The sequence below is a fragment of the Hyla sarda genome, chromosome 4 (genome assembly GCF_029499605.1).
Source record: "Hyla sarda isolate aHylSar1 chromosome 4, aHylSar1.hap1, whole genome shotgun sequence".
NCBI classification, from domain to species: domain Eukaryota; kingdom Metazoa; phylum Chordata; class Amphibia; order Anura; family Hylidae; genus Hyla; species Hyla sarda.
The window spans coordinates 131,113,464-131,126,003 of NC_079192.1; the positions used below are offsets into that span (position 1 = coordinate 131,113,464).

At 39.4% G+C, this 12,540-nt stretch overlaps 2 protein-coding genes across 5 annotated transcripts in view; one reads left to right on the forward strand and one right to left on the reverse strand.

The window, feature by feature from the left end:
* SAXO2 (stabilizer of axonemal microtubules 2) overlaps positions 1–3,295 on the forward strand; it is a 29,464-nt gene extending 26,169 nt beyond the window's left edge. The window contains exon 4 of the mRNA XM_056572140.1: positions 1,740–3,295. Within this exon, the coding sequence (XP_056428115.1) occupies positions 1,740–2,731 (992 nt within the window). The 3' untranslated portion in view covers positions 2,732–3,295. The remainder of the gene's footprint in view (positions 1–1,739) is intronic.
* Positions 3,296–4,368: 1,073 nt separating this feature from the next.
* Positions 4,369–12,540, reverse strand: part of ADAMTSL3 (ADAMTS like 3) — a 516,054-nt gene continuing 507,882 nt past the window's right edge. For all 4 annotated transcript variants that reach the window (XM_056572133.1, XM_056572130.1, XM_056572132.1 and 1 more), the window contains exons 29-31: positions 11,800–11,909; positions 8,476–8,690; positions 4,369–8,050 (exon numbers count right to left, since the gene is read on the reverse strand). In XM_056572133.1, coding sequence (XP_056428108.1) covers positions 7,941–8,050; positions 8,476–8,690; positions 11,800–11,909 — 435 coding nt within the window. In that variant the 3' untranslated portion in view covers positions 4,369–7,940. The remainder of the gene's footprint in view (positions 8,051–8,475; positions 8,691–11,799; positions 11,910–12,540) is intronic.

Consider the following 12,540-nt stretch of genomic DNA (forward strand, 5'->3'; position numbering starts at 1 on the left):
GAGTAGGTGAACTGGCGTGCAGAGGGGAAGGAGAGAGACGACGGACCGTTGCGCGCACGTAGCGCTTCGTCAGGCCATACGTCATGCCGCAAGTGGGAGTGCTCCTAAACCTGCGCATGCAGGTGTCTCTATGGTAACAGGCAATCATGTTACAACAAATGTATATAAAACACCTATGAACACTTACATCAAAAATTCAATCTCTTCCCATTGGTACATGCTGCAACAAGACGATGACTTAAAGAAATTTACCTGCGATCCACCAATTGTTACATAGAAAAAACACAACAATCCATGATTTCATAAAGAAACAGAAAAGGAAAAATTAAACTAGGAAATCCAGTTGATTAACGGACAGCTGCCCTATGGGCAATATTGCCTGCAGATCGTGCTCCTTTTGCAAATATAATGCTAAATGCAATAACTTCAAATAAGGTGGCTACACAGACCAGGTCAGGCAGTGCATCACTTGTAGATCGAATTATGTGGTGTACAGTCTGATCTGTGACTGTGGCAGATTTTACATTGGTAAAACTTAGGGATCGATCGATTATCGGTATGGCCGATATTAACGGCCGATAATCACGATTTTGGGGATTATCGGTATTACCTTGCCAATAAGCCGATAATGCCCCGCCCCCGCCGCGATGGGGTGTTATAAAATTTGCTGCTATAGAAAGAATGGAAGAAACTAATTGAAGAAAAGATAGACATCCAGGTGGATTCTCCGCACTGAAGCATTAGGTCAGCTCGGTTTAAATGAGCGCAACGAAATGGGAGTATTTATTACTTCCTAAGATTGCTACATAACTCCTGTCACTTACTCACATAGTAGGTCATTGCTTTTAATGTTAATTGTTATCTCTATGTGTTTTTATATACATTTGTTGTAAAGTGTTTATCTGTTACCATAGAGACACCTGCACGCGCAGATTTAAGAGCACTCCCATTTGCGGCATGACGTATGGCCTGACGAAGCGCTACGTGTGCGCAACGGTCAGTAGCCTCTCTCCTCCCCCCCCCCCTGCACACCAGTTCACCTACTCCCCTGCCTGTGTATGCCGCTGGATTTTATTCACTAAAGACGCTCCTTTGAATACCCACCTGGTGAGTGCTGTGTTTATATCCTTCTATCAAGGTTATATTGCCCCTGTGTTAGTATGATAAATATGTTTCTCATGGATTTCCTTCAGAATCACTGGCAGTCTCCCCGCACACCATAATATATATATTGACGCCACATGCACTAGATAACTATACAGATTGGCAACAAGAGGTGAGGTTCTGAAGAAGCATTGAGGCCCTGGGGCAATATTTTTTTTTTTTTTTATGGATAAAAGGCATAAGGCATAACGTTGTTACAAGGCAGATGCACTTTAAGGTCAATCATACCATATTTTGTGCACTCAATGCCAATATACATCAGCAACCTGTTATTGATTTAATAGGGCAAACATAGTCCAGTAGTGACTACGTTCAGTCCATTTCCTAATATAACACAGGCAAAGTATACATGTGGGAAACATTATTCACTAGTAGACTATGTTTGGTTCCTTAAAGTGAATAAGTCTCCTAGGAACACTGTGCAGTATGCATTGGCAAACCTTTTTGATAGGTTACCGAGTTATACCTGAATTTTATGCACAAAACATAGCGTGAATGTCCTCATAGATGTATGTAAGAGGATAAGAAATTGGGATACAGGATTGTTTTACACTTATTGTCGTTGTTTCTTAAAGATGACTACAGATCATGGGGCATCCAAAAAAGAGAACTTTATAAACCAGAACATTCATACCAACAACCAAATATGAAATTTGGAAACGCAACTACATTCCAGGATGATTTTTTTCCTAAGGAAATAAAGCCAAGAGAAAGTTTCAAGCCACCTGGTGTAGCAAAACATAGTGATGCACCTTTTGATAGCACTACAAGTCATCGTACTTCATATGTTCCTTACGAGATCGGACCAAGGGTTGCAAGACAAAAGCAGGAGTATAAGCCCAGCAGTCAACCATTTGAAGATCTAACCACCCATCGTCTCAATTTTAAAGGTGCCATTGGTGAAATGACAAAAAGTTGTAAACCTGAGCATAATAAAGTTGGTAGCGATGCCCGATTTGACGGCAGCACTGAATTTCGGGATAGCTTTCAGCCATGGCAAGTTCCACCACACCATGTCAATAAGTCTGTGGAATATATTCCACCCACTACTCACATGGAGGTAGATACTACAACTCATCTAGATTATGTACCACACCAATTCAGTTATGTGGCCCCAATTCGACCTGTCTCTCACGGAAGGAGAAGCAATGTTCCATTCCAAGGAAATTCTACCATGAAGGAAGATTTTAGGGCCTGGGAAGCTAGACGTCAAGAAATGATCAAGAAAGACCATCAGATTCCAAAGCCTGCTGGAAAATTTGATGGGTTAACCACCTTTAAATCTCACTATGTTCCTTATGAAATCCATCCAACTGAAAGCTTTAAGCCATCCAATACAGCAGCTCGAAATCAAGCCCCATTTGAAAGTGGAACCTTATACCGCTCCGATTTTACTCCCAAGAAGAATGAAATTTGCCCTGCAAATTACCCATTGCCACCGGGTTATGTCTTTGAGAGTGTCAATAGCCGAGGCCACAAAATGTTTAGAAAGATGCTTACTCCAGAGAAAAATTATTTTTCCAATACAAATGAGGAAAACCTTGCAAAAGCAATTGCTGTCATATAATAATTCAGGTGCCTCCTAGAATCTTTAAGAAAGCCTGAATATATAATAATGTATTACTTTTTACAGTTTTAAATAAAATAAAGTATTATTCATATACTCATTTAAGAATCTTACCTACAAAAGTATATATCAAATGATATAATATATGTCAGGGAGACAGTATATTCTGACAACTAACATATTTCAGGGAGATACCTTTAGAAAGCTACCAATAAAATAGCACCAAAATGGTAAAGAAATGTATTCTTTCTCAGATTCATTCTTCCTTTTATATTGCCATAGACTGCATTATACCAATATCATTTATGTACCTTTCTTTCCCTTTAAAGGGCATTTCTGTAACTATGCTCCAATTTGTTTATGAAATCCGTAGATTTTCTTTTCTTTATATTGTAGATTTCCATTACTAATCATAACATGAATGTTTGATTTGGTTAAAGATAAACATTATGTATCTGAATTGTATATTTTGACAGTGTTGAGCAAATAAATCACTATGTCCACCAGTTGTAATTCCATATGATTGTTTTCCACAAACATGAATAAATAGTATTTTCAGCGCTTCTTTCTTTCCAGTATAAAAATTCATTTCAACGGCAGTTTCCGTTCGGAAGAAGCTAAATTGGGATTAAGTGTGACTGAACAGAGAAGGAGATCCAGACACTGACATATTTTTACTAGATTTGGTATGTGAGCTGTTAGTCTGTGTCACAGTCATGTACTAGGAAATTAAGGATATGGAACCAAAGACAACGGGCCCAATGTAAAACGTCTAATCTCAGCCAAACATAACACAACTGTCATTGCCTTCTCTTTTACACTGCCCAGAGAGAAAAAAAAATCTTCATATGGCCTCCACATAATAACAACGCATAGCTATATTTTATTAAGGGTGTGAAACAGGAGGAAAATGAATTAATTTGCAGCATGAGTTGCCCTACCTGTGAACCTCCCTATTCATTTACGTTTGTCCATAGAAGGCTAAGGGTAATACATAGAAAAGCATTTGTGTTAAAAACATTTTTTGTTTTATATAGGACTTAGTCCTGTTATAACTGTCTTGGTTATGGACCATTAGATATACCTCTATTGTTGCTACTGAAGGCTGTGGGTGAGCACCCTGCTCTCTGTGCTCTCACCTGCGACCTTCTTTAGCACAATAATGAAGGGGCAGCCTAATGGGGGTTCATGTAGGAGAAAGGGAAACTAGGCCAGCCGGCTCCCTGCCTCCATTGCACGCTGGGATGCATTAGGAACAAAACTATTTACAAGAAGAACACAGCACCTAGTGAATGTATTTCAGTGAGTAACCCCTTATTTTACAGCTCTTCACCTGCACTATAATCCAGTATACTGGGTTTAGTGTGGGTGAACTAGCTGTCAGATTCTCTTTAGAAACCTCCACACTCCATACGGTGCTCCCCTCAAGGAGAAGAGATGCTCCCTGACTAACCACATTTCTAAACACAGGTAATATTTTTAGCATTAAAGTATTAATAACCTTGTGGTTTATTTTTCATATGGAATCTTGTATTGTTGTCACGTTCATCACTGTCATACAATCTCTTTACTTCTACTTCTCCAAATAAATATGAATTTAATACCTGGAGATGAAGAAAGAATCTGGGAAATAATAAAAAAAAATCCTCAGTGTCAGGATAAGAAGCATATTTTATTGCCAAAATACTGTAAATCTGTTCTTGAGACAAAAGCATTTCCATTGTTTCTTATGATAGGATTAACAAGCTTCGTAGGAATGTCAACTTATTTATAATAATAAAAAAATTTGCAATTGTGCTTCCATATTGCATGCATACACTAAAGACACATTTGTCATAGCCAACAAAAAGTGCTATAAGTTGTCATACTTTATTGTTAAATACAAAGAGGAAACATATGAAATGATTTGGTAATAAGAAAATATATGTCCCAAAATCTTTATTAAACACTGTACAAAACAAAATATTGCACTTGAAATCAGACCATAAATATGTACAAAACGTATTTTACAAACTTTATTTCTTAATTTATAAATCTCTAATAACAGTCAAGACCCATTATTGATTAAAAAGACATATGTACTGGAATTCTAGTATACAGTAGTTCTATCTAACATTCAGTGATACAGGCCATAAAGTAGGATGTATGCATCAGAAAGTGGTTTGATTGCCAAGTAAAAACTTAGATTATTGAGAAAAGTCTACAGTAACTTGGGGTGGGTGCACAAAAGTCTAGATCAGAGTGAATGCACAGATCCGTGTTGGCACATTAAGTCATAACTTGGAAGCATGGCTGAAGTAAATGGCTGGCTCTCCCTAGGATACATCATGATATTCAGATGCCAGCTATCTCTGTATCTGTATAGGGCACAGAGGAACAATTCTAGTCAATATTCTTTTGCCCTACACAGGTATCCATAGAACATATCCAATGACACCTGCTTTGAGGCAAGTTCAATTGCATAACTGAAGAATGCCTTTAACTTGAATTGCTAATCATAACAAATATAACAATTTTAGGTAACTTTAAATTGCACCTTAACCTAAAATCATATATTCTACATTATATAGTGTGAGCAAGACAGAACTTCTTGGGTGGGTTATCTTACCATGCAGTGTCTGTAGACTGCTGGCGATAACCTTAGGCTCTAAAACTAGGAACTCAGGACCTCCATTCTACTGACTGTTGGGGGTATCAGTGGTGGGACTCCTATCATCCTATCTTATATATTTATAACCTATTCTGTTAATAGGAAATAAATATTTTTCAGGGAATAACTCCTTAAATATATCTTGGATATGTTGGTGAAAAGGCACCATGCCAGAAATTATATTTCTGATATAACACAGGTTTTATTAAATTGGACTTCCCAGACTGAACAGTAACCTCTTGAAAAAAGATACAGTATATTTGTGTGTGATTCTACTAACTCATGCCTTATATTTGGTGGACCAATAAACAATTTGTTTGAATATCTGTCTCTATAGAGATTACACATTTGTTTTTTGGTAGGAGAATAGATGCAAATGTTGAATTTATGCAGTTTTAATCTTACTGCCAACATGGCAGAAGAACTTTATGTACTGTATAACTTTCTTTTTTCATAAGTATGGTAAATATTCCCGTGAACCAGAAGAGGAGCCTCATCTCAGCTCTACAAAAACCCCATAGCCTCATACACCAATGCATTACACAAAGACAGAAATGTGGTCAGTCTTTACTTTGGCAATATATGAGAAACCTGAAGAGAAGACCTTATGTTTTTACTCAGAATTAAAAAAAAAAGAATTGTCTAAACAAGACAAGGTTGCTCCTATCTACATTGATCTAATCTACCATAGTTATTATTTGCCCAAACCATTTTAACCCTATGTATACTGCAACTGTGTGCTTAAAGGGAATCTGTTTGGCCTATATCATGCTCATACATGGGCAGATAGCTGAAAGGGAAATTAAACAAATGAAACCAGTCTCTTAGCTGATGGCTGTTTGCAAAGTTATAAAATCATGTTTTCTTTCTAAGTTTAGTGTCATACTGGCCATGATGAGCTGCAGCATACATGCCACCTTCCTTCCCACCCCTGAGCCGTGTTCATTAATCATGCAGAGCAGGAGGATGGGGGAAGAGACATACATGTTGCAGCGCAGCACGTTCTGTATGACGAGCTTTGAAGAAAAACCTGATTTTGTAACTTTGCAAACAGCCATCACTTAGAGAGAAGGTTATCATTTGTTTCATGTCTGCAGCTCTAAGCAGGATATAAAGCTGAGGGGTTCTTTTTAAATTGACACTTGCTAAACGTATAAATTGCTAAGCATATGGGTAAGCTGTATAGTCAGTCAACAATGTACAGTACACGTTTTGTGTAATATAACTAGACTAGCATGGGATATGGCTAAATAGATCAGTTGGTCAACTACCAGAATATATGGGGCACTACTGGCTTTTTTAAGCATCAGTCTTCCTTCCTTGGACCAATATTGTAATTATACAGAGAAAATTCATGCAACATTTTGTCAAATGAACCATACAATTTTGGGCCCTTATTTAAATTGTTTCAGGACATTTCTAAAGTGATAAACTACAGAAAACATATACAGATAGTCTGACATGTCTTACTTGACAGAACGAAGTAGCCTTGGCTCTGGTTGCTGTCATTTACATAGGGAAAGGTGTGATGCATTACAATAGAATCAGCTGAATACAATGCTATCACTGTTCTCTACAGATCACTGTTGTAGTACATGGTACATTCTATAGAAGTAATACTGCTGTTGATATATTTACATACATACACTTCATACACACAAACACACACTCACATATAGCTACACTACAGCAGATATGTTAACTGTAGTGATAGGATAGTATACATTGCATATGGTGAATTGTATTCTGCTTTACAGGTAGTAAAGGATGTTGAATGGGAGGCAAGATTATATAACCACTGAGTGAACACCCTGCCCAGAGGCATTACATGATTCTATTAAAGCTTGGCAAAAATACTTGCCTTTCTAATATCTTACAGAATTATATTATCGGTCTTAACAATTATTCTGTTTCTTTGCGAGTAATGTATAGATATAATTGTCTCAGGACAAGGTCACATTTACTAGACCAAAAGTAGATGAACAACATGGCTGGACTTTGGCTTCCAGAATACCATTGCTCAGTAAAGCTCAGCCTCTATACTCTGCGTGTCTAGGGTCATGAACATTCAAAGCCTTCACATTCCGGTTTTGTTGCTTGTGACCCTTCATCTCTCTATTATATGATCTACTATAACAAATTCTCTCCATCAAATGAACATTTGATGTAGCGTCAAATAACTCTGGTATCTTTTAACAATACTATTCATAGAAAACCCCTTCCTGCATATATTAATAAACCCATGACTATGTAATAGAAAGGAAAACTTAATCCTCCAATAAGTTAAACCCAAATAGAAATGATATAGACATTTCTATGAATAGGACATATATTGTAGTCAGCTTAACAATGTATGGTTTTGTATCTGCCTACAAGACATCAAAGCTTGGTTAAACCTCTCCCATTTTTATTACCTAGGAGTCTATTATCAGTTAGAGGAGTTCCAATGAATAGTCCTTAAACTCTAAGCATTAAACTTAAATGTACAAAGTTTACACATAAGTCTGAGGATCCTTCCCATTGCTTCAGTTTACCGCAGAGTACGGTTTTCAGGAGAAGTTATGCTCCGTTACAGGATTCACAACACCTTTGTTTGTAGAGATCTACTAAGCACAGCTTAAGCTGTTTAACAAATGTACAGTAGTGGGTTGTGTCCTTGCATTCTCCTTCTGTAAAATAAAAGATCTCATTAAAAAAGAAAGCGGGAATAAAAGCACATACAGTATGTAGAACTGAACATCACAATAAAGTGTACCATAGCCTATAGAAAGAAAAGGCAGCCATTTTTTAAATCCAACCAACATTTACAAGACGGTAGCCTAAATAAATACTACCAACCCATGATAGCAATGAGGTGTGAGTAACAATGTGCCTCACATTTTAGCAACATCCTTAGCTCCTTATAAACGGATAGTTAATATTTGTTCAGCCAACAATATGGCTGCCTCCACGGTGTATAGGTTACAGAAACACTTTGAATGAATGGAGGTCTTGTTACAAGCAGCGTTCTGTATTGGCAATTATACACATCTGTTCAGGAGATTTTATTTTTAATATAATTGTCAATGATTGTAATAGCCAAATATTTGCATACTTCCACAGGATGTAATATTGCAGTGCTGCCAAGTTGAGGGCCTCCGTTTCCACACACAGTATTGATCAGCCAAGACTTTGCCGTTCTTCCTATGTACACAGTCTACTTTCCGAGACTGAAAGCCATTTCCACAGGCTGCTGTGCATGGTCTCCAGGGGCCTGTCCTCCAGTACACATCACACATCTCTGAAGAACAGTTCCTTCTGGAAGCAGGCCTAGGGATAAAGCACAACACAAAACAGTTCCCTCAAGATGAAATTCTCAAATGTATTCCAATTGTTACGCCGAGCGCTCCGGGTCCCCGCTCCTCCCCGGAGCGCTCGCTACACTCTCCCCACTGCAGCGCTCCGGTCAGATCCACTGACCCGGGGCGCTGCGATTCCGCTTCCAGCCGGGATGCGATTCGCGATGCGGGTAGCGCCCGCTCGCGATGCGCACCCCGGCTCCCGTACCTGACTTGCTCTCCCTCGGTCCTGTCCCGGCGCGCGCGGCCCCGCTCCCTAGGGCGCGCGCGCGCCGGGTCTTTGCGATTTAAAGGGCCACTGCGCCGCTGATTGGCGCAGTGATTCCAATTAGTGTCTTCACCTGTGCACTTCCCTATATCACCTCACTTCCCCTGCACTTCCTTGCCGGATCTTGTTGCCATTGTGCCAGTGAAAGCGTTTCCTGTGTGTTCCTAGCCTGTGTTCCAGACCTCCTGCCGTTGCCCCTGACTACGATCCTTGCTGCCTGCCCCGACCTTCTGCTACTTCCGACCTTGCTTCTGTCTACTCCCTTGTACCGCGCCTATCTTCAGCAGCCTGAGAGGTGAGCCGTTGCTAGTGGATACGACCTGGTCACTACCGCCGCAGCAAGACCATCCCGCTTTGCGGCGGGCTCTGGTGAAAACCAGTAGTGACTTAGAACCGGTCCACTAGCACGGTCCACGCCAATCCCTCTCTGGCACAGAGGATCCACTACCTGCCAGCCGGCATCGTGACACCAATTCTTAAAACATTCTTAAAAAATTCTTGAGCCAGCGCTCAAAACGCTTAATGGCAAGTCTGCTCCTTTTCGCATTGTGCTGTTTTGCCTGACCACAGTGACAACATGGTCACAAATTCAATCATGGTCACTGAACTGTGATTAAACAATATATTACCTCTATATCAAGATGAACAAAAAACTAAAGCTAATTACGTCCCAAAAAAGCACCACACCTGTCCTCAGGTTATGTATGGTATTGCATCTTGGTTCCATTCCCTTCAATGGAACTGAGCTGTGTACAGGTGTGGTGCTGTTTTTGGAAGAAATCATATGGTTTATTGTTAATTTTCATTAATGGTCTGTTATGCTAAGCAATAAACACTGTATATTCCAAGGCTCAAAAATATGTTGGCTTTACAAGCAAAATAAATCTAATATTCTTAAAAAGTCTTTTTTTTCATCTTGTTAATAGTTTTCTGGGTGTTTTATGCAAATTGGTGTTTTGCTTGCCATTTTTTGTGTTCTGAAATAAACACCTGAACAGCAGCCATTTTCCAAATTTAAAATGGCCCAACACAAGTACCATGCACTTGCAGTTGGTACAATAACAGCCCTATATTTAAAGGGAACCTGTCACCATGAAAATGCTATCTAATTTGTTGCGATCTTGTTATAGGACAGGAGAAGCTGAGAATATTGATATACATATTGATATACATATTTGTGTAGAAAGATTCAGTATAACATGAAATCTCTGATCTTTTGATGCTCAGGAATCCAGTGGGTTGTCCTATCGCTGAGTGACACTGTACTCCTAAGAATAGAAAGAGCAGGAATGTAATTCAGTGTACATTTTATACTGAATCTTTTCCCACAAATATATATCAATCTGCTCAGCTCCTCTTGCTCTTAACATTATGCTGGTAGATTAGATAGCATTTTGATAGGGATATGTTCCATTTTAACTACGTGTGACCTGTCAAATATTTTCCGATTTTACACCTGTTTTACACCTCAGAGTATACTCCACTGTGTGTGAACATAGCTGTAGGCTGGTTGTGGATATTTAGATTGTAAAAGATAGGATCATAATGTGACTTATCCACAATGCTAAACTATTTAGCAATTCATTGTAGTGAGTATCACAGGTTGGCAAGCAGGTAGATGGGCATGGAGCAAGTAGTATGGAGCAAGGGCCGGTTCACACTGTGTTTGTAGTGTACGGGTGTATCTGGTTGGGAGGAGCGAAAACCGTCCGCTCCCGTACCCCAGCCGGATCCGTCCTGAACCCCATTCATTTGAATGAGCCGACCGGAGTCAAGCGCTGACTCTGGTCGGCTTATTTTTGCCCCGTATACGGTTCTCTAACCGTACCTAAAACCATGGTATACCTCGGTTTTAGGTCTGGTGGAAAAAAACGTATATCGGGCAAAAATGAGCCAACTGGGGTTAGTGTTTGACTCCGGTCGCCTCATTGAAATGAATGGGGTTCTAGCTGGGGTACGGGAGCGGACGGTTTTCGCTCCTCCCAACCGGATCCGGCACCCTACACTACAAATGTAGTGTGAACTGGCTCCATGCCCATCTACCTGCTTGCCAACCTGTGATACTCCCTACAATGAATTGCTAAATAGTTTAGCATTGTGGATAAGTCACATTAAGATCCTATCTTTTACAATCTAAATAGTGCACCTGTACACTTACAAACACAGTGTGAACCCAGCCTTATAGCAGTATTGTACTTGTTCAAAATTCAAACATAAGAAATTTGGGGTCCAAATTGGCATTTAGGTGGTTCTACCTTAGTTCTATATTCACCAGAAATGTGAGCGGGGGTAACATCCTGAAAGCTTTCCTTAGAGAATGTTCCGTTCTTCACTTTCAGAGGTCGTCACAACAGACCTCCAAAATGCTAACCTGAATACAGCCTTATGTACTTGCTGATGTAGACATTTATATCACACAAATGTATACATGACATAGCTGTATTATTGTATAATGTGTCAAATGAATCTTTCATCACATATGACTTAAAAGAAGGAATCCCAGGTTGATGTGAGCTGATGTTAGGGCCCTCCTCTAGCCTCTTAGATCTGGTGTTCTGTTCCATCAATCTTGTGCACAGCTCTCCAGGATTTCGCTGAGACAATAAATGTTAGAATCTATCAAATGGGGAAAGTTATAAAGGGTTCAGATGATCTCAGCTGAACATCAGAACAGCTAAGTGACAGAAAAAACAATCTACAGGTTTTTGGATTTGTTCTGTTTTTCTCCACTATTAAACTGGCACAGCTAAGAGCATGACATCTGTAATCTGTTACTGGCTTCTTATAGTGTGTTTGAGATGGGATCAAATACCTCTTCGTCCTGTCACAGTAAGTGTCTGGCACGGTGGTTCCATTCCGGTCTTGACACAGTATGTGCCGATGCTGTAAACCCAGTCCTTGTCCGGTACAGCGATTAGAACACTAAAAGGAAAGACATTTTTCAGAATGAACACACACTCACGTCCCCTCCTCTGGAGCATTTATAAATCTTACTTCTGGATAAATATTTGAAAGGGAAATGTAAGCCAAACAAACCATTTCTGTAACTCGAAGTAACAAATATCAGAGAATCTTTCCATCTGCACTCTGCTAACCATAGCAATAATACAGAAGTGAAAGGCAGAGTGGTGGAACAACTTTTACACACGCGTTCATGTGCATTGTATCTTTCCACATTATCGGCAGATATGTAGCTAGTGTATAGTAGTGTAATAGTAGTTTATTTCTATGTTGCAAACTTAAAGCATACCTGTCAGGAACATAAAAAAATAAAGGCTGCTACCTTACTCTGGCCACATTGTTTACTACATTTTTCTTTCAAGTTTTGGCTCTAAATAGCCTTCCCAGTCTCTTGCCGTTCACTGTAAAGAGCAGTGTTGGACTAAAGTTCCTATGGCTGACCAGAGTAAATTTGTTGAGTCCACCCTAATATTTTTCAAAGTAAATGTATAATTTTATAGCAAGCCCTATGGACATAAGAGGGGGAGCTGAACTGTGAACATTATCTACTGCGGATGTCCTATGTTAGCTATCTTCTACAGGATTATTTTAT